The 27,954-nt window shown below is 53.2% G+C and overlaps 1 protein-coding gene across 4 annotated transcripts in view; it reads right to left on the reverse strand.

Annotated features, from left to right (window-relative positions):
- Window positions 1-1,861: 1,861 nt before the first annotated feature.
- GPR153 (G protein-coupled receptor 153) overlaps window positions 1,862-27,954 on the reverse strand; it is a 46,162-nt gene continuing 20,069 nt past the window's right edge. For 2 of the 4 annotated variants that reach the window (XM_074975269.1, XM_074975267.1), the window contains exons 3-6: window positions 25,253-25,682; window positions 12,245-12,434; window positions 11,535-11,719; window positions 1,862-9,358 (exon numbers count right to left, since the gene is read on the reverse strand). In XM_074975269.1, coding sequence (XP_074831370.1) covers window positions 8,591-9,358; window positions 11,535-11,719; window positions 12,245-12,434; window positions 25,253-25,645 — 1,536 coding nt within the window. In that variant the 5' untranslated portion in view covers window positions 25,646-25,682 and the 3' untranslated portion in view covers window positions 1,862-8,590. The remainder of the gene's footprint in view (window positions 9,359-11,534; window positions 11,720-12,244; window positions 12,435-25,252; window positions 25,683-27,954) is intronic. The other 2 variants (XM_074975268.1, XR_012642314.1) reach the window with 2 other exon arrangements.

Below are 27,954 nucleotides of genomic sequence, written 5' to 3' on the forward strand. Positions count from 1 at the left end.
CCAGCTCCAAAAGAAGCCTCCTCCCTCGTGTCCAAGTAGCCTCTCGGAGAGAGACAAAAGCCCTTTTACTCTCTGAAGCCACCCCCTTGTTGGGGTCAGCAGACAATGCCAGGACTGTTCTGCAACCTCTGCCCCTCTAGATGGCAGCACCAGCACATGCACGAAAGAGCCGCTTCCTCGCAAGGCTGTGCAAAGACACTGAAGAGCAGCAAGGACACTGGAAAGACAACTGTGGCCTTACCAGAATCTCACTGCAGCCGATGGAGGATCTGGGTTTCTTTGCAAACCAGTGCCTGAGCAGGGGAGCAAATACCACAGCCAGGACAGTGCTGCTGAGCAAGGCTCCAGGAGGGCCCTGTGTCCCCCAGGGCAGCTTGTCCGAAATAAAGATATTAAGCTCTGTTGTCCAATGTCATTCCAGCCACCAGTGAACCTTCAGCCACACTCTGCCTGAAGCTCAGCTGGAGTTCAGTTCCCTTTTGCACAGGGAGGCAGACAGCCCCTTTCTTCTCTCCACTGTGCCACGGATACCAAGACGATGGGCGTGATGTAAGAACCCAGGTAGAAGGCACGCGTGGGTCCAGGTGGACAGGCTCATTCCTTCATGCACTGCAAGCACGATGTGGAGTTTCTGAGCATTTGCCTGTAATTCCAGTCACACCAGTGACTGTTTCCCCAGGTCCACCCTGCTGGCTTTCATGACTAAGGACAGCAGGTGATTCTCCTCCATCTTGCACAAGGCTGCCATAAAACATAGGGGAGATCATCTGACCAGAAACTGGTGAGTCTGTCAGGCAGTCTAGGCACTGATCTGACATTGTTTTCCAACTTGCTCCGGGAAGCTCCTACCATCGTGAGGCTGTGTCGACAGAGAACCCAGCCTTGAAAAATCACAACAAATGGGGAAATCTTTGCAAGACCAGACCTGCTAGTCTGCTCTCCGTGTAGGCATAATTGCTTAAAAACCGTAAGTGTTCAGGTGTTACTCCAAACTCAGCTGTAGTCTGTGGAGGAGGGCAGGGAGGGGGGACTAGCTGGCTGAGCCCTGGACAGGGCATACATTCTCCTCAAGGGCACTGACTCACACATGGTTCAGGATGAGGGAAGTCATTACCATCAGCTGGCTGTTCAGCGATTTGTGTAAACGCAGTTTGGCTCACCAGTGCAGTTTTTAGTGAGCAGGTGTCTCCTTCATACAAACCTCAGGCATTACTGGTACTAGGGATTGTACTTGCTGGCAATTCCTGCAGAGCAATCAACAGATAGAGAGGGTTGAGTTAAGCTCCAGCTCTGGGGCAGGTAGATGCTGCTTGCTTGGTATCTCCTTCTGGGGACTTCAGGTTCTGGTGCCTTTCCCCAGCACAAAGCCCGCCTGAGGGGAGTCAAACACATTGAAGTTGGTACATCCAGCACTCAGCAATACAAGGAGCCATTCCCCACCCCCAGGCACGACAGTGACATTGAGAGGGGGAACATTGCAGCCGACTGCCCAGAAATTCTTACTGATGTAAACAAAATGCAGCTGGTTCTGTGGGTTTTACATCACTCAGTTCTGTGTTGGGACGAGCATGCAAGCGCCCTGGAGCAAATGAGAGCAGAAATGGGCCCAGGACAGAGTTTTGATGATTTAAGAGTAGGAGTTTCCAAACGTGGGAGTGCAAGTCCTAGGGAAAGTGAATGGGACTTCTGCTGTTCCTTTCCAAGTGTGGGGTTTTCAAGAGTACCTCAGGAGCAGGAATTGCTTCCCACTGTTATACTGGGGCAGGGTTATGAGAATGCAGGAAAACTCTGGCCTGCACCTGAAGAAATAGAAATGAAGTGACGTGACAATGTATATACCAAGGAGCAAGGTGAATGGAGTGTAAACAATACAGAAGGAATTTTTATTCAGTCCTTTACAAAGAGAAACCCTCAAGTTGTCAAAAAGAGCAAACTACAAATGAATCAGAAATACTGTGAATAAAATGCTCTAAACTTTATACTTAAGACAAATCTACTTAGACCAATAGAAAGAATTGTTGCAAAGCATCAACATCACTGACAGAAAGGAGATCTTACAAATGCATAGTACACACAGAACAGTTTAAAGAAGTAGTTTGAGTTCCAATAAAAGTACCTTATTGGAATTTACAAAACATCAGTCATTATTGTGCAATAAAAAGACATTGTCTAGTTATCCCGAAGACCAGAGCAGCCTTTGTATTCTTTTTTTTTCTCCAAAATTCAGTAAAAATCAGGACTGGCTCTCTGTGATACGGTGGCACGAAACCCATTCTTTTCAGAACATGGCCTTTTGACACTACAAATAGTTAAAAAGATACAGTACTACAAATTGTTAACAACCGCTTAAAGCCTCGTTCTCCCCTGGTTAGAGGTGAAACACAAAGAGGTCACCGATAGAATTATTAACAAATGACCAGCATCAATATTTTTAATCCTTAAAGGCACAACATCACTTTCTGGTGGGGGAATTTTATCAATAGGAACAAAACACCCACCCAGACGCTCTGTTTAATCCCTTGTTTCTAAGTTTGTGGTTCTTTTTTTTTTATTGCAATTGAAAAATGAATTAGAATGGTTCATTTAAACGTTGAGCATTCCAAATTATAAGCATGCCTCACACCGGTCCCCTAGACACAGAGACTCTCGTCACTCACTTAACAGGAGAAATCTCATTCTCTGGGACCCTGTTGGTAAGAGCTCAAGACTGAGTATTCTTTGCTTATGACAATTAAGGATTCAAACGTGACACTGAAACCGGCTGTGTTTCTTTAATGTTTCATTCATGGCTCTGAAGTTTAAGTGAAGTAATGGCAGGGTCTGGATTGTTCTTTTACGGTCAGGGTTAGATTTGTCAAAAAGAAACACACCTCAAGGCCAACAGAATTCAACAGGTGGCTCCAATTTCAGATAAGTTGAATTTTGGTTCCAAATGCATTTTATTTTCAGTCTAGTGCAGTTGGCAACACTTTATTAGTCTAATTTAAATCAGTCTATTTCAGTAAAATGTACTTGCATTTGTATGCTTCAGCCCATCGATGACACCACACAACTGCTGCTCTGTCTGTTGACTCTTTCACTGCAAAAGGCAGCAGAGTTTTCTGGCGATCTGTTATAGACTATTTCTTGCAGCAGAGGAGGAGTCTCCCACCCCTTCTTCACATTCACGCAAAGCAGATAGTTTAGCCACATGCTTTCCCTGGAATTCCTTCCCCATCAGTGCTGATTAACAAGGTACCAGGGGCTACACAGCTGCAGTTCAGTACTCTCACCGTGCAGTGAATTGGGGCAGCTAACGGCATCCTTTAAGGAACTGGTAACAATGGTACTTTGCACTCAAAAGCACTTTTTCTTGAGGGATCACAGCCCCGTGAAAATGGCAAATGTTACTAAACTGCCACCACATCTGAGGAAACCGAGGCACAGAGGAGTGGTGACACCTCGGACAAGTCACTTTTCCAATGAGCGGCAGAGCCATGAACAGGATGGAGTCCTGCCTCGCAGCCCCTCTAGACCCAACAGGCCTCTCTGTGTGGAACAGGAAGGTCATCAGAGCGACGCTTTCTATTTACCCCCACCCCAGGGCAATCGGTGCTGTTGGGAAAGGAAATGGCAGAGAACTCCAGGGCAAGGCAGAGGCCCTGGTCACTGTCTTGTCAGCTCTGCTGAGCATGCTGCTGACACCCTTCAGTGCTCACTTGCGAGCTAGCAAAATCTCACGTACTAGAAAATAAACAGCCAGGGCACAGTGTCCCGTCAAAAGTGCTACTGGTAAATTTTCTATGGCATATGTATATTTTCTGTTCTTAGACAGCTCCTGCTAGCATCGGGGAATTTTATCTGAGAGTGTAGCTGGTCTAACTCAAAGAAATGCGAGAGTACATGAAACCAATACATGCATGTTACCATATATTACAGTATATATCAGGTTACATTCACACAAGCATAACATCACAGACCAGGGAGGGAATGTCCCTCGTTATGCAGCACATGGGGACTGCCCGTGGAATATGGCATGCAGCTTGGGGCATCCCCATTCCAGGAGGCTAAAACAAATTGGAGGGGATCAAGATAGAGGGGGCCCAGAGCATGATAGGTTCAGAGGGGCTGCTGACCTAACCAGAAACACTGAAAGAGCTAAGTATGAATAACTCAGCAGAGAGACCAGTAAGAGGGGTGGCAGGGAACAGCCACAGTGTAAGTACTTGACAGGGAGCAGTACCAGTGAGTCAAGAGGAGAGCATGAGTTTATCAAAGGGAAAGTTTAGGGTGGAAGTCAGGACAACTGTCTATCGATGTTGATTGGACTCTGGAAGAGTCTCCCCAGGGAAAGAGGGTCAGCACTTCACCGGGAATGGTCCCTTGAAATGTGTGTTAAAGCTAAACAATCTGTTCCACTTTGTATTAACCTGTAACACTGCGAATACCTTTCCCAGACCTGCAGAAGAGCTCTTTGTGGCTTGAAAGGGTCTCTCTCACCAACAGAAGTGGGTCCAATAAAGGATATTACCTCACCAGCCTCGTCTCTCTAATATCTGGGGGCCAACACAGCTACACAACACTGCAAGCAGTAGGTTCTATAGTCAACTGTGAACTTTTGCAACAATGATTCTCCCTCTGTTATAGGCTGCTATTAAAAAAACACAATATTTATCCCTTCCAAGCCATCTGGAAATGTCTATCCTTGGGCTCACGATCAGAAATCACGACCAGCCATATGACTTCTGCTCCGCAAATGCAGACCCCAGAGTAAAAATGTCCGTCTACTTCCTGATAACCCCTCTAGGAGAGAAGAGAATTATGAACATCCTGGCTGCCGGGCAGAAAGGCCACATCTCCTCTTAGCAACTCGATGTACAACTTGCCACTTCTGTCCCTGCCACCTGCAATGGCTGGTAGTGGGGCAGAGTGGCCCACTCCAGGCAACTCGGAGGCACTCGTAGCTCCAGGGAGCGCCACATAAAAAATGGCAGGGAAATCCCGATGGCTCTTACCTCTCCCCAGCCCTCTAAAACAGCCTTTGGGGGACTGATTCCTAAAGGTGTTTAAAATACACTGCAATCCGAAACTAGGCGTTACTTGTTCACAGAACTCACCATGCTCCAGGTTTCCTACTTCCTGTAGCAAGTCAGCGAGGATTGGGAGTCAAGACTGCGAGGCTGTCCTCCTGGCCCTCCTCCCTGTGCGATTTGGGGGCAAGATGCTTCCCATCTCTGTGCCTCAGGGCTACAGAGCAGCACCAGGTTAGCTAAAGTGATGTAGTTAAACTGGTACAAAAGGCTATTCGGTTTAAGCCAGGCTTATCTCAGTTTAGCTGAAATTGACTAGGAAGAGGGTTAAACTAAACTGGAATAAGCCACTACTGAACCGAAATAAAAGGGTCCACACAAGCAGGTGCAGGGCAGGGGCCCAGTCCTAACATCAGAGCTCACCCAATCCCAGGGGAAGCCATGCTGCACCATAAGCAGTCTGGACACAGACAAGGACTCTACCTCCCCATCAGTAAAATGGCCCAATTCACGTCTGTTTGCAAAGCACTCTGGCTCCTTAGGAGCGAGTGATGTGCTAAGCACTGCCAGGGAGTGTGTGTAGCGCAAACACAGATTTCAAGAAGCCCATGCTGAGGGAAGCAACAGAGAAGAATTGAAACTCTTTGTAAGCCAGACGCTGTAACTCTCAAGCCCCAGCCTGCACCCAGGAGTTGAAGAAGAGAGGGGGGTTACAGCAAGAGAAACAGGAGTAACAGCCTGGAGGGTGGAAGTCAGTCTGGTGGGTGGATTAACTGATGGCCAGAAATATCTGTATCAGAGGTGCAAGCCAACTGGAAAAGGAAACAAGAGGAGAGCCCAGCAGAAAGCCAGCCTCTCCCCCTACTCTGCCGTCAGCTGATGCACATAACAGGAAGGGGTGTTACTGTAGCAGGTGCATTTTGGCTGTGATGGGAGGAGCAAACTAGACTCTTTGCATGGGCAACTCTCAGTATTTTCCAGGGTATTGGAGGGGCTTGGGGAAATAATCAATGAATGTTTCCGTTTTCTCTCTGCCTGTAATAGGGGTTTTTTCCTATTAGCCTAAATTGTATCCCAGTTATGAACTGCAGTGCAGGGCAGCGAAGCCTTCCACAGCTCTGAACTGGTTCCAGGAGCCAGCAGCCGCATGGCAGCGCAGGGACATATGCATTGCGAGCGCTGGATACACAGTCAGTGCAGAGCGGCCTGCCACCGTGGTACCAGTGTTCAAGTGGAAAAGTCAGAGCAGAGATCCATTGTCGAGGCTTCAGTTCCCCCCATTAACAGCGTTCGGACTGTGGCTGGGAAGGGAACAGAAATGGCGATGCCAGACCCATGCTTCTGATTGCTGCAGTTGGCGAAGAAGAGGCGTGTGGGGAAGGGGGGTGTACCAGTCATCACCAGCTTTGTTTTTTTGCACTTCCAACATTGCTTGTTATAGTTTTAAGGACACAGAAATTAGCTCCACAGAGTGAACCTGCCACTTTACCTTTAGCTTGTGTCTGTATCAGCCGTGAAACCACAGGGCACAAGTTAGTGGGATTTCACACCATGAACCCAAAGGAGCAGAGGCACCAATTCTCCAGTCTCATGCAGTTCCAGAGCAACAAGACCGAGATCTGAATGAACGCACAAGAGCAATGGAGCCTCGTGTGAGCCCGCGCAACACATGGATCCTCGGGCAGAACCCCGTGAGCAGTCTCACTCTAGGAGCTACGACTCTCAGCCTCGGCAGTGGGTTATGAAGATGTACTAAGCGAATCACAGATCTGTCTGTAGTAACCGGCCACTACAGAATCCAGAAAACTGGGCCCAGTTCACTTAGCCTGTATTAAAGGTGGCCTCTGCTCTTGGCCCACTGGATCCAGTGTCATGAGCTGAGCAGGTACCAATCTTCTCCTTCTTTTTCCCCTAGAGAAATCAGGTATAAAATTTAATTCACAGAATTTAGAAAAAATAATAATGAGGGTTGGAGTATTAGAGAATACTGAGCCCCTTTCCCCTTGCCTGGCCCTGGGCTCTCTACGCTTCGCAGCTTAGTTCGAGGCTATTAGTTCCCTTCCCCTGTGCCAGACAGCGGACGCACATGCACCCCACACGTGCTCAAAAAGCAGCACGTAGACGTTCGTAAGGGTCACTACGTCTCCCCACTAGCGAGAGTCCTAGTAAAACAAAGGAGCTCACAGAAAGTCTCCGCCCCCGGCCCCCCCCGAATTCTCTCGCTAATATTTCTCCAGGCAGAACACAGTGATCCTGACTCCTCCGTGTTAGCTGCATTGTAGCAGAGCAGCAGGTTAACAGAGATGCCATTGAAATGGAAATGTCACCTCTTCTTCCCTCCTGACCCACCTCTCTGTGGCTCACAGGCAGTGCCGAGAAAGGACACAAGAGAGACACTGGTTTTGTCGGCGATTAACTCAGCCTCTCGCTGGCGACAAAAGCTTTTCAGTGCCTGCATTCTGCCGAGTGTATCAATGTTCCCTGCTAAACACACCCCATTCTTCTGCCCTCAGAAAGGCCTTGCCCTCAAATGCCGGGGGGGGGGGGGGCGGGGGAGAGGCTGAGTTTGTCACCCCAGAGCAATCTCTGGCTGGGTCTTGTTTTTACTCACATCAACAAGGGGAAGAAGAAAACACCCTAATTTTTTCTAAATGTCAAAACGGAATCGGTTGGCTCTGCTCGGGAGGCAGCTGGTTCTGTCTGGAGCAGCCTGGACGCTTTGCGGCGGCCCAGACGCACAGCACGCGCCAGCAACAGCAGCAGCCGAGTGTTGCCGTAATGTTTTCTTACCTGCCATATGCTGAGCCCCCTGTTCCAGCTGACTGTTATCCACTACACTCGGGACTACCCCAGCGCACAGCCTGTTCCCAGAGCACAAACACGGGCCTGGTCGCACGGTTCAACCCCCTTTCCCCAGACAGAGAGGGAGCCCGGTCCTGGATAAGCGACACACGCACACACCAGCCCCGCGCTATTAAGCACTGTCGTGTCAGGCTACCGTGCCTTGGAGATAAGGCTGCCTCGCCTGGCGAGCCAGCCGCTCTGACTAAAATGAGAAACACCCTTATTCGTCTCTAACGGAAACACGAGCCCAGCTTTCCACCCCAGCCTGAAGAGGAGGGTACCACGTGTTAGCGATCACTGGAGGAGACATGCTGCGCGTGTTACAGCTACTAACAAACGCCAGGAGAGACTGTGGGGCTGCGCTAAACCCCCACCAGCCTTTTGCAGGCAGCGCAATCCTGCTGCCCGGGATCAAGCAGAGCATTCACTCTGGGCTGCAGCACCCGCGCCGATCCCCCCACCCCGGGCAGCCCTGCCATCCGCACACGGAAAGGGTCTGGAAGGACTGTGCTGTGGCTTTGTCCACCTGAGTAGGAATTGCAAACGTTTTTACACCGTCCTCAGATCAGACCTTCCTCTAGCAAGTCTCTCTGCCTCCCTTTTTTTATGCATGAGAACGACATCGGATTTCTTTGGTGCTTTGCCCAGCTCCCGTTACTAAACCAAGACCCCATCTTTGACCGACGTCAGGAAAGCCGCAGAAAACCAGCACCCACGGCAGAGATGGCGCTGGGGCCTTAGGAGGCCGAGCCGATGGAGTCGGAATGAAATGTTATATACCCAGACGAAGCAGAAGGGGAGCTTAAAAAGCTAGTGGTGCTTCCTTTGCTCCCACCTTTCTGTAGATTTTCCTGCTCCCCCCAGGAGATGCTCAAACTCGTCCGAAATCCCCCTGACTCGGAGCAGCTGCTGCTTGCTGGGCGGCTGTCCAGTGCCTGGGCCTCCCCTCGTTCGAAGGGAGTTTGTCCCCTGCATGGGTCTCTGTTTCCCTCGTGAAAGAGGCACCTGGGGTCCTCCTGGGCGCGCAGAGGCCTGGGCACAGTGAGGCTGCAGCCCTTCCCCTGCGCCAAGAACCTGCGCAGCACCTGAGGCTCCCGCTCAAAGTCGGTCAGAGGGAAGTTGGAGCGCACGCTGGCCTGGGGCAGAAAAGCCTCAGGGAGGAGGGAGATGGAAGACGAGCGCATGGGGCTTTTCCTGGGGCTGGCCAGGGGGCTCTCGTCAATGAAGTTCACCACTTCCTCCTTGCTGAAGCACTTGTACAGGTCCTCGCGGGAGAGCGGCTTGAGTGAGATGACGCTCTCGGCAGACTTCCGGCGCTTGCGGTAAGGGAGCCGCTCCTCGTGGCAGGAGGTCAGGCTGCTCCTCCTCCGTGCATGCCGCGGGATGAGGAGGTGGGCCAGCCCGGCCACGTCCTCGCCTGCCCCCCAGCGCTGGAGGTAGGCTGAAATCTGGCCCGTAGTCCAAATGTCCGTTTCATCGTGAGAATAACGCCTCAGAGGCGGGACCTAGAGAAGAGGGGAGAAAGCAACACCACAGGTCAGCCTTCCCCGCCTGGCCTGGGAGCTTCGTCGTCAGAGCTACGGAGTCACGTCAAACAAAACATTCACGGCATGTCAATGACTTGGTGCTGGATACAAACAGATCAGAGAAAGTCCTGACTGCCTGGTGCTCCTGCCGGAGGCCTGGGCAAGCTGGACGCAGCGGAGGGCCAAGCAGTGCTCTCAGCAAGTCTCAGTGCAGAGACGCGTTGAGCATCTATGGTGCTTCCTCAAGAATTTTCCATGCGGGTGGCACAGGGAGGGTCTAACCCCTGGGGAGAGGTTCCAAAGGGTCCTGGCACCATGACTGAAGCTAAGGCTGAGAAGAACATCCCGTTCGAAAGCCATGTGCTTCCAGCTGACCCCTGCTGAGTCACTGTGCTATGGCGTGATCTCCCATGCTGCACAGAGGCAGGATGGTGCGATGGATGGGACACTGGACAGGGACTCAAGAAACCTGGGTTCTGCTCCTGGCTCCAATGCTAGCTCTCTGTTTGACCTGGGGCAAATTGCTTCTCCTCTCTGGTCTGTGTTCCCCTCCCGCCCTGGGTCTGTTGGGATGATACGTTCTTTGGGGCTGTGTTTGAACAGTGCCTGGCCCAGTGGATACTGGTCTCAGTGGCACTACTGCAGTGCAAATGAATAACAACTGATTGCTGGGAAATAGAGAAAATGGAAATGGAATAGGCGCACACAAGAGCAATGAACCTGTCTGCCCAGCTTCTTGTATTCGCAGCTGCTCCAATTTTAAGTAAGCCTGTAAAGTTTTAGGACTCAACACGGGTTCGGGGTGTCGATGCTACCGCAAAGCGATTCTGAGGGAATGATGCTGACATCTGTCGGTTCCACTGGGTCTCAGAAGCAGGCAGTAAAATACAGAGCAAGTCGATTACACACAGCCTTTTGTAGGGCCATCTCTCAAGCTGTTTTGCGTGCAATAAAAGACAGTCTAGAGGTGTGTCATTTGGACAAGGCCTCATCTTGCACAATGTACTTTGCTGTTTTAAAGGCAGAGTCTGGAATCACAGCAAATCTGCTGTGGACAGATTCAGAGTGTGCTGTACCCTGGTGGTGTGAGCTCCATTTCAGAACAGTCAGGAGCATGCCACAAGGGGAGCTCCAGCCAGCTGTTCTTGGGCCGAGACCCCAAAGTGTGCGCAGCCTGATTGGTGCAAGCAACGGCCAAAAGTTAATTTGACATTTACAAGGAAACTCCACATATCCTTCAACATTGGACAAGCAGAGTGAATTGACGTACTCCAGGCTGAACTCCTGACCAATATTAAACCTTTTCTTACAAGTGATTGTGTGGAGCAGCCAGAGTGCAATGGGACAGCTGTGAAAATCGGTCATGCCCTAGCAAATCCTGACTGATTTTCCACCAATCAGAATGTGACACATTCTGGTAGGTTTGTAATTAATGTTTATAAAAACTTCCAATAAATGAATTATTACTTGTCAATTGTTTAATTCCTCAGGGCTGCCCTCCTTCGGTGTGGTCAGCACTATAATCAAGTATACTAAAAAAAAATACAAACAGAATAAAGTGGGGGAGGGGAGGTTTGCATCTTACAAGGTCACTGATCAATGCGAGAGCATACAACAGCAAAGCAGCATAAGCAAAGGTCAAGCAAGGTCTCACCTAGGGGTCAGCGAGCCAAGGGACAGTCACTTTGCCCAGGGGCTTTAAACGGCTCCAGTAAAGGCCAGTCCATCTTTTATAAAGTTACTTTGCTCCCATTCACCTGTCTCCTGCTCATCCTTTGCTGTGCTGCCTTCACCCACTAACTTTCCACCGAAATCCATGGACTGGTAAGACGTGCTCATCAACATAGCACCCACTGGGCTCTTCCTGGCTGTGCCTGGGACACAGGGCAGGCAAGCCGGTGCTCTCTGTCGGGACACTCGATAGCAGGCAAGGTACATTCCCAAACCGGACAGACATGGACTGTCCAACAGGAGTGAGCTGAATGTGCCTGGACACACCTGCCAGCACTGCAGGCCCCCATTGCACCTGGAATGCTGAGCCACAGGCAAGCGATTCACACTTTTTTTTAATGCTTTGTAGGCACTTTCTCTTTCCAAGAGCATGTCCCAAGACTGCTCGGAGGGGAAGGCTGCTGCCCATCCCGGAGCCCATTACCTGCAGATACTGCATTTTGTTCTCCTGCACCGATCGCACCGGGTACACCTGAGGGATTCCTCTCTCCAGTGCTGAGAAGTCGTACTTGGCAATGTGCTCCAGCGCTAAGATGTCCCCGCCGTAGTTATAGTCGTAAGGCCTCTCATACATCAGGTCGGTGTGAATTGCACCATCCAGGCTGGTCTCTGCAAGGGGTTGGTGTCAGAATTAGTTTGGAACAGAAATAAGCACATGCAATTGAGACCCAGGAGGGAGACGTGGTGCCCTGGTGGCAGAGCTCTGCTAGCAGGGTTTAGGCAGGAGATTCTCCAGCGATACCCAGGGCGCTGCGTCGTCGACTGTTCTTAGCCCGGAAGAATGTGGCGCAGTGACACTTAATGGCATGTGGGTGCCTGGTAACTCCAGACAGGAGGAGACCCCCGGCAAGTGACCCGCTTGCCCACCACCGTGCTTGGAATCATCTTAGTTATGTCTGGCTTTGGCTGACTGATCACAGAAAAGCATTTGCAGCCACTTCATTGCCCATCGCTCAGCCCTCTCTACCCCCATGTTAAAACACAGAGGGTGCATTGTGACTGGCACAGCCCGCCGCTCTGCAGACACGGGACAAGCACCCAGGGGAGGGGTAGTGCTGTGGCGGACACAGGCTGGCCCAGGCAGCTACCCAGGGCATGCATCACGTGTCAGCACAGGGAGTTGCTCGCTCTCACCTTCATCTGCGTCGTCGTTGGACATGACAGCCACGCACTTCTCCCAGATGGATCTTACGTCTGCTCGGTAGCGATCACAGGCCCAGAGGAAGAGGGGGAGGAGCAGGGACTGGATGACCGAGCACCAGAGAACACACACCACCATCCAGTTGTAGGACATGTCAGACTTCAGGCTGGCAAAGCTCACCACCTGGGACATCAAAACCCCAATGCGTTAGTTACTCAGAATGGCACCATCAGTGCTCAGATGCTGGGAGCACGGCCCCCAGACTGGCCTGTCCCATCGACTCAGGGCCTGTGTGGGATGCAGAGGTTAGTGCTGCGCTCTGCACAAACAGCGGCCCAGGTTGGATCCCCAGGCTGGCTGGCTGGCAGAATGCTGTGGAGATCTGGCCCGGGGCTAGCCCTAGGCACTGCTTTTCAGCAGACCCAGCTCCTGGTCCCTGGGCTGGTGGATAACTGCTCTGGGCAGGCTCCAAATGGAGCCCTACACAACCCCGCAACCCAGAAGCCTCCATGGGGGTGGGCAAGTCCTCAGCATTCAAGCCGAGCATCTCAACCCTGTCTTCCCTTCTCCAGGAAGCGGAGGGCAGGGACACCTGGGAGGCCCCGGTACCCAGCACACACAGCTGCTCTGAAGGCCCTGCCTGCACTGCTGGGTGTTGCGTTTGGAGGGCGGTTCTTACAGCTGCCACATCAGGGCCTTGCTCAGGGAGTGTCACGGTCCAGCCGGCATTCTCCGTCACACTCTGCATCAGCCACTGTCTGGTGCCGGGACACTCCTGAGCACTCAGCATCTCTGTTAACACCGAAACAGGCCTTCGTGCATCTGATCCAACTGGGTAACCACCGCTTGGGGCGGGGTGAGGCTGGAAGAGGGGCCCTGCTAACCGGCCTTCTCAGCTTTGCTCAGCAACCTGTGAAAGCCTCCAGGCACCTGGCAACCTGCTCCTCTCAAATCCATACGAGAGCCCAAAGCCCAGAGCAGCCTTGCCACGTGGGGCACGCTCAGTTCCAAGCCTGCAGCGCCCCTCAGAGAACAAAGCCTCTGTCTGCAGCTGCCTCAGCTTGGGCCCAGTTTCCAGACCCCCTTGGCACACACGTTGCTTGATGCAGGGGCACTGCCCTGATGTCACCATCCCACTTGTGACATCATCGCTAGTCTCAGGGTAAGGCTTATGAGGTCATCAGGAGGATGAAGGGAACAAGCAGCAGGGTCCAGAGAACCCAGAAGGGACAAGAACTATGGAGAACAGGAGCTGTGGCAGATGTGCCCCAGGGGAGATTCTCAGTTCCCCCGCCAGCGCAGCGGGTACCGAGATAGCGGCCTGCATGCAAACGGAGCAGGAGAGTCTTTCACACCTTGCACTATTAGCTCAGCGTCCCCAGCGTAATTCACACAGGACAGCGACGCAGCCCACCCCAGCTGCCTCCAGCAATACCAGTCTCGCCGAGAGCAGCACTGACCAGGGCTGCAGCTGGCAGAGGTTAGAGGGCAGCGATTCTGCTGCCATCAGCCGCAATGCAGGCAAACAAGTATCTGCCCTTTCTCCAACGTTTGCTTCCAGGGTCTTTAAAGTTCAGTTCTGTCTGAGTCACTCATGCAGGAGTTTCCCTCTCCCTTGCTTCCCAAGCACCAGAGCTCCCTCGATCGTTCTCAAGCTCCCCACACACAGATTCACGGGCATTAGCCACTGCTCCATCCCGTCAATGTGGGATTTCACCATCCCTGCCTGGTCAGAGGGAAGCAGTGTGTGTCCAGGTGCAAAGCCTCTGCTAAATCCTCCTTGAGTGGAGAGAGTGAGGAGAAAGGCAGACTTCCCCTCATCCGAGAGCCTGGTTTCCGTGGGTGCTCAGCCCCCCAACTCCAGCTAAGGCAATGGATGCAGCATCGCGGGGATGAGGCAGACAGGTGAGACCGAGGAGGCTTTGCATCGTACTAAGCTCCATGATGCTCACTGGGGTGGTTTTGTGTTTACCCAGAGGAACTCCTGTACAAGCTTTGCAGCATCAGCCTGCTGGTAGCAACCTCCCTCTCCATCCCCCACACTTAGCTCCCACATTCATCAGCCAATCAAACCGCTGCTGAGCAGCTGAAACGCCATGCTGGTCTCTCTGCGACTCCTGTTATCGAACGATGATTACACAAAAGTCACACACTAGGGACTCCCCATCAGCCACACAAGTTCAAACAGCCTTTTGCAGGCACGGCGCCCCCAACCACTCACCCTGCCATAGGGAGGAGGCTGGCTGCAAAACCACATCCCCTCTTAACACAGCTGCCTCCTCCAGCCAGAATTAACGGCAGCCACCCCGACCTTTACGAGGGCACCACACGCCAGAAAGCAGGCAGCTCACGCAGCCGCTCTGCCGGCGGCAGGGCAGGGACCTCCCTTCAGTGATTTGCAGACACAGTCAAGACCATCCTTCTGACCCAGAGCTGTACGGACGGACTCAAACACCATGCTCCGGGCTCACATGCAGCCAGTTTTCTCAGTGTCTGGGAGCTCAGTCTGCAAAATATAAAGCACTTGGCTGTGCCTTCCCAGACACAAGATTGACAAGAAAATGACACAGGCCAGCTCCAGTCAGATCACCTGCCCTGACAGTAGGGCTGTGGACGACACCCTCCTCTCCTATCCCATGGGACACCCTTCCGCCTCCAGCAGAGCAAGACCAGAACTGACAACTCTTGCCCAGTTTCAGCCAAGCACTGCTAATCCAGCTTGACACACGTGCTGGCTATTAGGCAGCTCCCTGCTCCTGCAGAATTTGGAGAGAAGACTGCGGACTCTGGACAGAACTTCGAACATTCTGTCGGCTTCTTGGGACAGTAAAAATTAGATTAAAAGAGGGCACATTGTCAGGGCCCTGGCGATCCTAAAAGATGCACGTGCTGGTTCTCAGCCTGCGACCCAAGCCCTGCACAGCAAACACCCTCCCGCAGAGAGTATTTTTCCTGTTTTAATGCCCAAACATAGCAATTATTCAGTCTTTCCCCCTCGCTCCCAAAGGCAGAGCATTTCAGTGGCTTTTAGAAGCGGAATACAAGGGTTATGTTCAGAGCAAGCACATGCTCGGGGTTCAGTACACTGACTCTGCTAAGCGCACTTCATGCAGGTCTCAGGAGACTTCGCCCCAGTGCTGCAAGTGCAGCAAAGATGCAATAAAATTATTAATGCTGAGGGAGCTGCTATGTAACAATAAGGGTACGGAGATGTAACAGTTTTATGAACAGTGAGTGTGACCAAGTCAGCGAGGGGAAGTTCTTCTGTACTGGATAATAAGAATTTCCTGTATGAATGTGTTGATCTAGCTTAAGAAGAAGAACAAACAGAAATGCAAGCACATATTCTCCCCGGATAAGCAACCTCCCACCAAGCACTGTGGGTGGCAGTTACAAGGCAATGGCCTACTTCCAGGCCGAAGGGCACAGCTGGCTTGCCAGGCTGGGAACTAGAGAGCAAAGGACAGTAAAGAGTTAAAAAGCTCTTCTCTGGAGAAGATGGGTCAGTGAGTTCTAACAGGAAGACAAGCTGTCAGCCCTCCCTGGGAGATTGGCCTTTCCAGACCAGGGAAGGGTAAGCCTCAGGGAGAGGCAGATATGCATAGAGGTTGGTTTATTGCTTTTAAGACCTGTTTTCTCTGACATGCTTTTGTTCTAGTAAATTATACTTTGCCTTAAGGAGGGGGTCAGTTCACCGGTTATCACTGTCATCACCCGGGAGGGAACAGACTGCAGGATACGACCCAAGTCAGATCTGCTGAGGCAAGCCTGGTTAGTACCAAGGGAATGCCAGGCAGGGCCCAGTCTGCGAATGGCAAAACCACGTGATTCCGCCCAAGCCAGGTGATGCCTCGAGGCTGGGGGCAGGGGCACTCCACGAGCTGAGGAGGGTCAGAGGTGCTGATTGCCTGATAACAGTGCAAATCCCCCCCCCCCCCCCACAAATCTTCAAATCCATACAAGCAATGCAAACTGAAATGCTCTCTAGGTTTCCTACTCTGGCAAATGGCTCCATGCTCTCCCCCCATCTACTGGAAAGGACACGGGGCCCATGGGTCATAGGCACTGGTAGTGCCCCAGCTGGTGTCATTCTCATCAACGGTCCAAAATCTTACATGGGAAATCAAGATTATTTCACCAAGGTCTCTCTTCGTAGGACTGCCCCCTCCCACTCATCAGCTGCTCCAGAGCACTTTGTAGCGTCTTGGAGATGGCAGCTGACACCAGCCTGCAAGTGAATGCAAACATCCGGCTGTCTCCCCTCTACGTGAACTTGCTCAATGCACTTGGAGCCTCCCGGCTATGGGGAGAGGGGAAGTTCACAGCACCCTTGCTAGGCTAGATACACAGTGATTTGGTCTGAATCCCACAAGCTCACTGAAGCCCTCACTTGTCTATCCAGAAAAAACCCTAGGTGCATGGTCAAGTTAAGCACGCACTTAAGCGCTTTCCTGAATTGGAGCATGAAAGAGCCCACTCATCGACACCCACCCTGCAAGGCTGGAATGACTTTTTGCATGTCAAAAGCGTCGCCTGCCTCCCATCTACTTCTCTGAGCTTTCCCCACGCTGGATTCCAGATGGCAGACAGCAAGTCTGTACTGCTGGGGTTAGGAGTTCTTAACATGTTGCTGCTGAAACAAAAGGTTTATTAAATTAAAACAACCCCCTGCAGCACGTAGAGGCCATTTTCCCAGTGGGCTGGCGTGTCTACTGCCAGTTCCAGAGCCAATGAGCTGCACGCAACCACGGCCGGCCAGCCCTGCAGCACAAACCACCCAATTATGAATGTTTCAGAATTTGGAAAAGAAAAATACAGCCAGAATATGCAAACTGATTCATATTAATCAAGACCAACTATAGTGCTTCCCCCTGTTAATTAATAGATCATTAGCATAATGGTGTAAGTCAAATTCATATTAACTTAATTTGATCTTTATAAATTGCTTAACATCGCCTGGCATGGAGTATCAGCATCATCACTGTTCGTTAAATCCTGCTTCAAGTAACATCATGAATGGGCTGCAAGGCAAGAGCAAATTCATGCTGGAGGAGGGGAGGCTGGCTCGCTCACCGGGGCAGCATTTGCATTTTTAACTTCGCTAACATAAAAATCAGTTTCGTCCTCGTCAGAGGTGCCCGATCGACAGTTTTGGACACTGCCGCCTTTGTACCTGGTGTATTGGTCCCCAGGGCAGAAAGAGCACAGGCCACAGCTGTGCAAATTCCACACTCACACCCCAACATGCCTCAGCGGGGCTAGGAGTAACATGCCCTGAAGACTGGGAGTGATCTGGGGTTGGGTCTGTCTGTATGGCACCCAGCACTATGGGCCCCGACCGTGATCTCTAGGTATTACGTCTTCCTAGGTGGCATCTCCATTCCTGGAGATTTGCAACCACGGTAGCTCAAATCCTCTGCTAATCTCTGTGGATGAATAGTCCACCCAGGATACCACATCATCCATCCAAGATCTTCTTTTCTGCCTCCTGTTCACCATTAGCTTTCCTTTTCAGTGCCTGTAAACATGAGGTGTCCGCTGAACCTTTTGCAATGTGCCCTGAAAATCGAATCTTTGTTTTTGTGAGATCGCTTACTAGCATTTGCTGAGTTCCAGTGGTGCTGACAATACCCTGCAGTATCCTGAACGAACCTTATGGAATTAAGATAAACTTTATTGAATTAAGTTAAATCTTATTGAACTAGGGTTAATATCTTTGGGTATATTGTATTAAAAATGCAGGTGTCTATGTGTTATTGTGGCATTGAATGTACCTTCTCTAGCAGGGAGGGAAATGCTAATGTACTGTCTCCATTATTAACCCCCCTCCCAGAGAGATGTAGGTACTAGCTCAACCTGTATTCTCCAGGGAAGAAAGGGTTCTTAGATAAATATCCTGGTTTTAAACTAGCTCAGAGCCTTCTCCCTGATCCAGCCAATTTGCCAAGGCCCCAAGCCTTAGGGTAGGGGTGGAAGGACTGGGGGCTAGTTCTGAGCTGAGGCTGTGTTGACCTTGTGGCCACAAGGAAACCCAGGGGTGGGGTGCTGACGGACAGCTCCTGCCAGAATCCAGGTTAGGGTTGGGATGAACCCTGGTAAGATTATTTGCATGCATGCAGGTTCTCTTATTGTCTTTAATATGCTTTCTCTGTAATGCTTTTTACCTCAAGAATAAAGCAGGCCTGCATGGGGAGTGCTGTGTGCTGCCATGTAACTGTCGCAGTTACACCTGTTAACTGTCTCAGAAGAGAAAGTGAGCAGGTGTCCTTGGGCCACCTTGTCTGTGCTGAGAATTACACAGAGTAGGCAGGGAACTGCACAGCATGGAAACTCCCCAGTCAGGAGGGAGAAGGCGTAGGTCTCTGCCCAGAAGGGCAAGAGCTGGGGAGGCGGAAGTCTGAGAGCGGGTGCCCATGTCGGATTGCTAAGGGAAAATCCAGGTGCAGTTGCCCTGGATGGTGACACCCACCATCTCTAATACTTCTTCATTGGTTACAGTCTAGCCAGGATATCTTCAGAATTATTCTATACCACCATAATTCAAAGGATTGGCTTCATTTTTAGTTACTGATTTTTTGAATGTCCAAGTTTCACAGCCAGAGTTTAACACAGACCAACTGTATGTTTTAAGAGACTAAGTCTTCAGATGTATATCCCATCTCATCAGACTGTTATGCTTCCAGAATCTCTTCTGGTTTTGCTATTCTGGTGCTGACTTCAGTATCTGATTGTCCATCTTCTGTAATGATGCTTCCTAAACAGCAATAATTTCTCACTTGCTGTATGGCGGCTTCATTCACTGGAACCTTGCATGTTTCCCAGGTTCTTTGTGCACCATGCTAGTTTTTGTCTTGTCCATATTCAACTCTAGACCCGATTCTTCGCCATAGTCATGTATAACCTCCACTAACTTCATCAGAGCGTCTTCTGAAGCAGCCAGCAGCACTTGCCCTCTGCGCAGCGAATGGTGCTCACCCACTCTAGGTGCTACCACAATACAAACGTTCATCAGCAATACAGAGGTATCTGCTGCCTGCAGGTCAGTCCGTCCTTGGCCCCATGAAGAGGCTGATGATGAGGGGGCCCAGTTAGGAGGGTGATGGGGCACCTGTGCACTTGGAAAGAAAGAAGCCACCAGCCAGTCCCCCTCCAGCCACTGACCACAAGGTAAGGGGGAGGAGACAGCACCGTTCACCCCCAGCCGTTCACAGGAAGCTGCCCCAGCTGGCTCCCTGGCTGGCAGGCTCAGCAGAGAGGCCCAGTGCTGTTCCCTTCCCCACCCCCACATGGCACCTCTAGTGCTGGGCTGAAGCACGTGGCGGGAGCTTGCACTGCCCAGCCTCACACCCAGCTTGGCCTGAGCTCATTGCATTACCTTTCACTAGTGCAGCTTCCCCGGGGCACCGCCCAGGGACGTGTGCCCGCACGGCACCCGGAGAAAAGCTGGTCTCAGGGCGTCACTGTGGCATCCTGTTAGCTGGGGGAAGCACGGCCGGCGGACGTGGTGTCAGACACACCAGCTGTGCCGACACGGAGCTCGGCGCTAACCGCGTGTTCGTTACCACGGATTCTCTCTTGATGCCATTTCCCAGCGCAGACAAGCCCCGAAGGCTTGGGCTGCACTTAGCAGGTGCCCGCACGGCTTTGCTGGTCAGGGTGTGAAGGACGGACAGTCACCAGCGTCACGGTCGCTATGTTGACAGACAAGAACCTCGTTCGGGGAAGTGGCATTCCTACACCAGGAGCACTGACTCCCTGGCACGGGCTGCATCGGCGCTACAATGTAACCGGGCTGCCAGAGGCTCCATGGTGCTGTCCTTGAATTCGAACTCAGAGCCTAGACACGAGTGCAATGGCTCCTGAAGAGTGCACTGCACCAGGAGCTCTCCCGCATCCAGGGGGGCCCCGCTTACCAGCTGCTAACGCCAGCTCCTAAGGAGTCTGCACTAGCTAGCAGGGCTGGCCAGGACTCTGGGGGAAGCCGCTGGATGCTGCTCCACAGCCAGACGCAGCCGCATTGGCATCTGACCCCGGGCCTCCGGCATGGGAGACCAGAACATGCCCCTGCAGGCACCAGGAGCAGCCCCTCATCACAGAGGGAACATGGGAGAGGAAATGTGCCTCTCTTTCCTCCTTTTCGCAGTGTTTATTATGTAAATTCCAGCAGAGAACGTTCCCCCCTTAGGGTCTGACACATTTCGACAGCGAACACTTCAAAAGAACAAGGAGTGCTTTTTATCTGCTCCTCTCATTGGCACATCTCCTCCCCACCATGCGCCCCCGCGCACCTGGGGCATGCCTGGCCCAGCCGCTCCAGCAGAGCGCAGGGCACACAACGCTGCCTGTTCCCCATGCCTCACCTCCTGCACATCTCCGGGGATTTTCAGCCCAAGATAAATTCTGCTCTGCTGAGGCTTTTTCCAGAGCAGAATTTTAAGTAAGAATCCTGTCAGCACTGAGCTATTTAAAAATCCCAGCCATCAGCTCCAACAGTCACATGCTCTCGGAGCCCGGGGTCATCTTTAGCACCTTCTAAATAAAATCCGCTCCTCACTCGCACTCTCCCCCCGCCCCTCCCTTACAGGCGCCTTTTAAATCCCGGTTTCTGTCCCTCTTCCCATGTTCCCTGCCTCTCCAGGGAGCACCCTCCCCTCCCCCGGGGGGGAAAAGCTGGCCTGTACTGCCTTGTCTTTTGGACTGATCCACCCCGGCCAGGAATAGGCTGTGGGGTGGGTAGTCCAAAGAGAAGCAGCAGCTCTCCAGGAATGAGTCACTGACTTTGGAGGCCAGAGGGCAGCTCCCCGCAGCCACAAGAGGCTATATTTAGGAGGGGCTGGTGCAGGGCGGTCCTGGGAAACGTTCCGGTCTCTCGGCTCGGCAAACAGCCTGCCGCTTCACCAGGGCATTGCCCTGCTGAGGGGCGGGTGGCTTAGCGAGAGGACCGACTGTCTGGGGCACACATCTCACAAGGTGCAGAGGGCCTCGGAAGACGGGGAGAGGGGCCCCGCCCCGGACCTTCAGGCACAAAAGGAGCCTGCCGTGCCCTAACAGCAGTCCTGGCTACAGAACTGTCCCCGCATTAGCCACACAGGGCGGGTGGTGCCCAGCCAGTTCCCGAGGTACAAGCTGCGGATGCACCTGAAGGGGCAGGTGCAGCAGTGGGAGGATGAATGGGGCAGCAAAGGGGGATAATCCTGCTGGTGACAGGTGGAAAGAGAGAGAGAAAAGAAAAACCAGACACAAAAAGGTGCCAACCCCCAGTGGAATCAGGCCAGATTTAAAGCAGGAACAATAAACTTGCTGCATTCAAAGTAGGCATCTAATGAAGCATGAAATATAATTTCAGGTTGCTGAATTAGTGACTGGCGGTGCAGAAAAGCACTGGATCGGCCTGGCTGCCTGTAAGCACAGCCTACCATCGACACCTACCCTGGCCTGCCAGTCTCCCACCCCCCCCCCCGACTGCCCCCGCCCCACTGTGCGTTACTGTACATAGCTCACAACGATAGGACATCAGCCGTGCAGCTCCAGAGTCACACCAGCGCCACCGAGCGCCGAACGTGGCCCCTCGCCTCTCCAGCGAGAGGAGCAATGGGAGCGTAGGGCAGGCAGGGAAGGTGGGTGCCAGAGAAATGGGCAGAGGGACTCAGAAGGGCTAGCATTGCCCTGCCCACCCACTGAGCCAGGCGAGAAGAATGTCTGTAAATGAGGAATCCCTGCTTCTCCGCCGCGAGTCCTCCAACCCCGATGGGGTGCTCCACTGCCAACATGCTCCACAGTCAGCACTGCCTTCATGAAGCCAGCCTCTGTGTCCCTGGCAGATTAAGGGACTTGCCTAAGGACATAGATTCAGTCAGTGGCAGAGTGGGGATAAGGGATTCCGGTACTACGGTGGCAGGGGCCATGGAAGCTGGGAGAGATGGAGCGCTGCTGTTTCTGGCTCCTAGGCCCCCTCTTAGCCCACTACCATCTGGCTGCTTTCTCAATGGCACAAACGCAGGGGCTCCTACAGCACAGGGGGGGCTATGGGCCTGGAAAGGCAAATCACCCTCCACAGATTTAGCTCGTCATTTATTAATAGCCCTCAAGGCCAGCACACCAGGGTTCTCAGGAGCACTGGCATATTATTAGCAGGCTGCAAAGCTCTGCCCCACCAGGGTGAACCGCACCCCAGCGCCCACCTGGGGCAACATCTCCAGGGTGGCATGCAGTCACACTCTCCACAGGGGCCCCCACGTACTGACTCGTGGCTTCCGAGAGCGGCTATTATTTGCTGGCAAGGTGCGAATGAGCTGGCAGCTCAGGGAACGAAATCTCAACCAGGCCACAAGGCTCTGTCGTGTTTTGCCTGCACAACGCCGGGCCTTTTCGAAGGGCTTTAGCAAAAGGCCTCACAGACCAGCTTCCCCGCAGCAGCTCTCCATCCACTGCAATGCACGTGCACGTATTCTCGCCTTACACGGGTCCTGCCAGTGCTTCTCCCTTCTCTCCCCAGAGCAGCCACTCCCAGAGAAGCCAAAGATACACACAGAGTCCTGCTTAGAGGAGCTGCACCAGCTACCAAAAGAACCAAATGCATAAATGGGACAGCCGAAGCAGGGAAATCTGCATCACTCGCCTCTGCTGGCCATTTCATAGGCTGCTTCCCATGCAGTAAATACAGACACTTATCACCCCCAGCTGCGGGATGTCAACACTGGGCCTGCCACATGTCCAGAATCATCTTAAAAGCCACAGGATTCACATCCCCACTATACATGACAGCCACAGAATAAAGCATCGCGGGCACTTGCCCAAACTGTTCTCAGTTCCACGCCCCTTTCTCTGGCTAACTCCAGATGCCAGGAGCCAACAGCCGTCCCTGACTCCAGTCCTGTGCTCACAGCCCCCTCTTGTGATGGAGAGGAGGGGCTGGCAAGCCCCATGGCATGGGACCCACTCGCCTCCATTCTCCATCACAAGCCAAACATGGGAAGTGCTGGGGCAGGACCAATCTGAGGCCTCACATTGCTTCTGCTCCCTTCTGGGGCCTCGCTTTCCTTGCCCTAAAGCTGCAGGAATTCATCTGCACTCCTCCCTATTGATGTACTCACATGCCCTCCCCACCACCGTGGTTTGTGGGTCCCTCACTGGCATCCTTCCCCCCACCCACAAAGCTGGGCAGTGCTACTGCCCCATGCTGCCAATGGGAATGCAGGCAGAGAGAGACTTGCCCAAGGTCACGCAGGGAGGCAGTGGCAGAGTTGGGAACTGAACCACATTCCCCAGAGGTCCAGCCCAGTGTCTTAACCACAAGCTCGTCCCACCCTGCCCCCCCACAAGGCTCCCCAACCCTCCCACAAGCAGATGGGGCAGCTGCACTATGCACTTGGCTCCTGCCTCAGTAACTCTCTGTGCTGAGTGGATTTGACAATGCTCAGGCTGCGGGATCAGACTTGCCAGCGTCCCAGCTCCTCTCTTCATTAAAGTTGATCTTTAAGTCCCAGCTCCTCATCAATCGCTCCCGACGCACTGCCTTCCCTCTGTCCCTCCGCTTCTATTACGCAGGCAGGAGTGTATGAGAAAGGCACTTCAAAGACATCATTATTCTGCATTAAACCATCTTTGCCATTTATTAGCCTTTCAATTCATCACATATTCTGGCTCTGGCTACATTCCTCCTCACTGTGCGCCCAGCCCATTTGGTTCCGGGCGTGCACATCGGTCCTGCTGTCTCTGCACCAACCCCGCTCGACCACCCTGACAACGTGGGACGTCACTCGCTCCAGGCCCAGCGCTCCCTCCGTCCCACACAGCCCTGCAGACTCCCTGTGATTTATTAGCAGTGGAAACTCTGAATCAGAGAACTCCAGAAAAGTGCCAAAGTTCAAGGCACGAATCCCACAGCCTCCCCCTCTCCCTCCACTGCTGCGTGAAGCTGTTTCCTTGCTGATCTCACACATGCGATTCAGAGGCCAGTTTCGCAGGTCCGGGTCCTAGCAGGCTGAGAGCTGTGGTAGCAATGTGTGGTCACACAGAGCAGGAGTGAAACCCGTGCCCAGGAAAGAGCTGCAGGATCCCGGCTCCCTAGCAATGGTGCAGACACTGGCACTGAGTGGGGACCCAGCGCTTCCTCAGGGAGCCTGGCTGTCTGCACTCCCACCGCTGGGAGAATACGTGGGACCTTATCATGGAATTCCTCATGTGGAGAAACCTGCCCGGGAGGCAGGACATTCAGTGAGGTTCCCCTCAAGCAGCGTCCCCAGACCCTCTCTTGAGGGTGTAGGGTTTGCCCCATTGCCCCAGAACCCACAGCTCTCGGGGGATCTGCTAGAGGCCAGGGCCAAGGCCCTGTAGACCTGCGGGTGTGGGCAGTGGTTTCCACAGCACAGAGCGGCTCTAGGCCAGGAGCTATTACAGCCCTAGGCCAGGGGATGAGGGCTACAATCCCGCAGAGGCAACAGAGCTCCCCTTCCCCACAGGCAGGGAGAGAACCCCTCCTCAGCTTGTCCTCAGAGCACGGCCTTGCGCTCTGGCCCCGGCATTTCTGGGAACAGCAGCAGGACACCAAGGAGGGGGTGGCAGGGGAGAGTCTGATTAATTTCCTCCCCAGTCCAATTTGCTCCAGTACCCAGCCATTTCAGAAAACCCCAGGTCACCTGATTATTCTTTGTTAACGAAACATCCTACAGCGGCACTGTCCCAGTGTAACTACAAGAGAGCCCCATGCCTGGGGAGCACAAACACCAAGTCATGATTTCCATGGCACCACCAAACCTGCAGCCAGCACCCAAACTACCCCCATCCCCTTGTGGGATTGGAATGGCAACTTTCCACAGTCCAGCAGCAAGTGCCCCAGGGACAAGCCTGCGCTGCAGCATTTACCCTGCACGAACGTTGCCTGAAATGCCCCCTCTGGATGCCAGAAACCGCCGGTCCGGGGTTATATCAGCCTGGGCAGCTTTCCCCCTTTGCGCACAAGTCACTAATCCAACCCCTCCTGCCCCCCAGCAATCACTCACCAGGATGGGAAAGCCCATCAGGAAATCATAAATGAACACGATCCCGGTGACCAGGTAGGTGATTTGCAGAGAGGTCTTGATGGGCTCAGAGCCGTCGATGGATGAGCGCCGTTTGCCCTGCGCGTCCTCCACCACGATGGCAGGTACGTTGAACTTGTTCCTGTCGATGCTGTGCCCCATTTGGACGGAGAAGGTCTGGAAGAGGGCGATGCTGGTGCAGACGACGCCCATCGCCACGCTGCCACTGATGAGGAGCAGGAAGCAGACGCCAAAGCCCAGGCCGATCTCGGTGACGATGAAGCGGCAGTCCCTGGCGTAGAAGCGCTCGGTGGTGTCATGCCATCCGACTGCTGGCAAGGTGGAAAGGATGAAGGACACCATCCAAATGCCCATCACAGTGTGAACAGCTTGTTTCTTGGTATTGCTCAACCTGCAGTGGTGGGGGGAGACAAGACAGCATTCCTTGGGTACAGACGAGACCCGCAGGGCAGCGCTGGCTGGAGAAGACCCAGAGGTAGCGACTGCCCCCAAATGCCATGTCACCACCAGGGCGAAGGCTCTCGGGATACTAAGCTCAAAAGGAAAACAGCCTCGTGAGCCACCATGGTGCTCAGCCCAGCAGGCAGCAAAGCCGGGACCGGGTGGGAGGCTGACTCTGACCCCCTGCTGAGGAGGAAGAGGGCGTGAATTATTTGTGCTTGTGTCAAACTGGCTGGAGAAGGAATTGAGCTGGGCACTCCATGCAGAGACCCTGGCCAGCTGTTCAGAGCTCGGGGCCCTTCCCAATCGATCTCCAACCTTGCGTCACAAGCGCCTGTCAGGTTTCTAACTGGTACATAACCCGCCCATGCGGAATTCACCTCCCCCGCGGCACTGCCCACCAGGGCCTGTGGTGACCGCCCCTCTCCAGCCACCAGCCAAGCCACGCTCCTGCTTTCAGCGCCTGCAGAGCGCGGCAGCACGCAAGGGGCGAGCGCTCTCCCAGCTGGCTACAAACGCAGGGCCCGGTCCTGCCAGGTGCTGAGCGACTTCAACTCCCACCAGCTCCGCACACCTCACAGGGCCGGGCCCGCACTTCACCGACACATGAGCCTGCAAGAGCCCGAGACCCTGCTGCCCGGACCCGCAGCCCCAAGCTCCGGATGGGGAGGCCGTGCTGCCTCTCCGGCGTGGCGGTGCCGTTCGGACGTTCGCCGCCCTGGGGCTTCTCTGTGCGGGGCTGGATCCGTACCCTGTCCTGCCGCCCCGAGTGCTGCGGCCAGGGGATGATTTCTGGCAGCCTGGTTCAGCTCCATGGTGCTGTTCAAGATTATTTCCAGTCACTGGAAAAAATACAATTGCTCCAGGGAGAGTGTCACCGCCCAGCCCGACTCCCGCCCCATGTCCAGGCTGCTGCTTTCGGTAAAGCTGTTCACGGCGCCAGAGAACCAGGTCCTTCGGCAAGTGGAGGAGCTGACTGGGCGGCTGCTACGCTTGGCTCCCCCAGGCTGCTGAACAGAAAAGGCTCCGTCCACACAGCGCTGGCAGGGGCGAGGCCTAGCTCAGGCAGGCACGGCAGCTGGGCTTGAACCAGCGCGTTACGAAGAGCGTGTGGCTGTGGTGGCGGCAGGGGCTAGCTGCCCGGGCACGACCCTGCCTGGCCCCTGTGCGGACGCAGCCAGCCAGCCCTAGCCATGAGGCCACGCTCCTCTTTTTAGGCACTCGCTTGAGTCAGACTGGTGTGCGTATGTCCACCCAAGCGGGGAGTGAGGCCTCCCAGCTGCTGTGTAGACACAGCCCATGGAGCAACATTATTCATATTTCATCGTTTCACACTGTGGCGATTCTGTCCAGTCGTAAAAACACCCAAAGCAGCGTTTTCCCTACTTTAAACAGACGCGTGCTCGTACGGGATCAGCTCTTTGGTTGCTGCTTAGAACTTCAAACGACATGTCGAAAATACCTTCGTCTCAGCAGCGGACTCTCACTGGAGCCACCAGCTGATTTCATACAGGCTGCCAAAAGCCAACAGACGATAGAGGCTGCTGATCTTGGCGGACCTATTCAATCTGGAGAACTAGGGGTAAAATCCAGCCAGGGTCTCACCTAGCTGAGTGCTGCTGGGAAGCGTTGCAGTTTCAGGCTCAGGCTGGCATGACTGACAGGGCTCCAAACTGAGAAACATTTCTATAGAGCTTCTCCAGGATTGAAGCTCTGCTTATAAACCCCAAGAGAAGAGTCAGTTTTGTTTTGCTTTATGCTCTTTTGAAGGCGCCCATCAGATATTTTGTCATCTATTTATAAGTAACTACTCCTGCAGCCTCTGAATAAAACAAAAAAGGGCTAAGGAGAGAGAGAGCAAATGGAAAGAAGTTGGTTAAAGGGAGATAAAAGGAATATTCGGAGAACGGTTCCAAGGGCATGTACAAGAAATGAGAATGAGACAGACACTAAGTTGTTTTTTATGTAAACATCTCTCCAGTTAGAAGAAAAGGATTCTGGGGGATGGCTGCAGCAGATTTCACGCGCTGGGAATCGCATGGCTCCTCTTGACCAGGCAGTTTTCACAATTTCCCGAAAGCCCCAGGGAGCACACACAGTGCGACCAGCTTCCCAGTGGGGTGGTTGGAATCCACCCTAGCAGGAAAAAGTTCTACAGTACAGGGAGATATTAGAGGGAATGCATTTAAATTGCAGAGGAAGTGATAAAAGAGGATTAGACC

Source organism: Natator depressus, chromosome 18 (assembly GCF_965152275.1).
Source record: "Natator depressus isolate rNatDep1 chromosome 18, rNatDep2.hap1, whole genome shotgun sequence".
In the NCBI taxonomy this organism is placed as follows: domain Eukaryota; kingdom Metazoa; phylum Chordata; order Testudines; family Cheloniidae; genus Natator; species Natator depressus.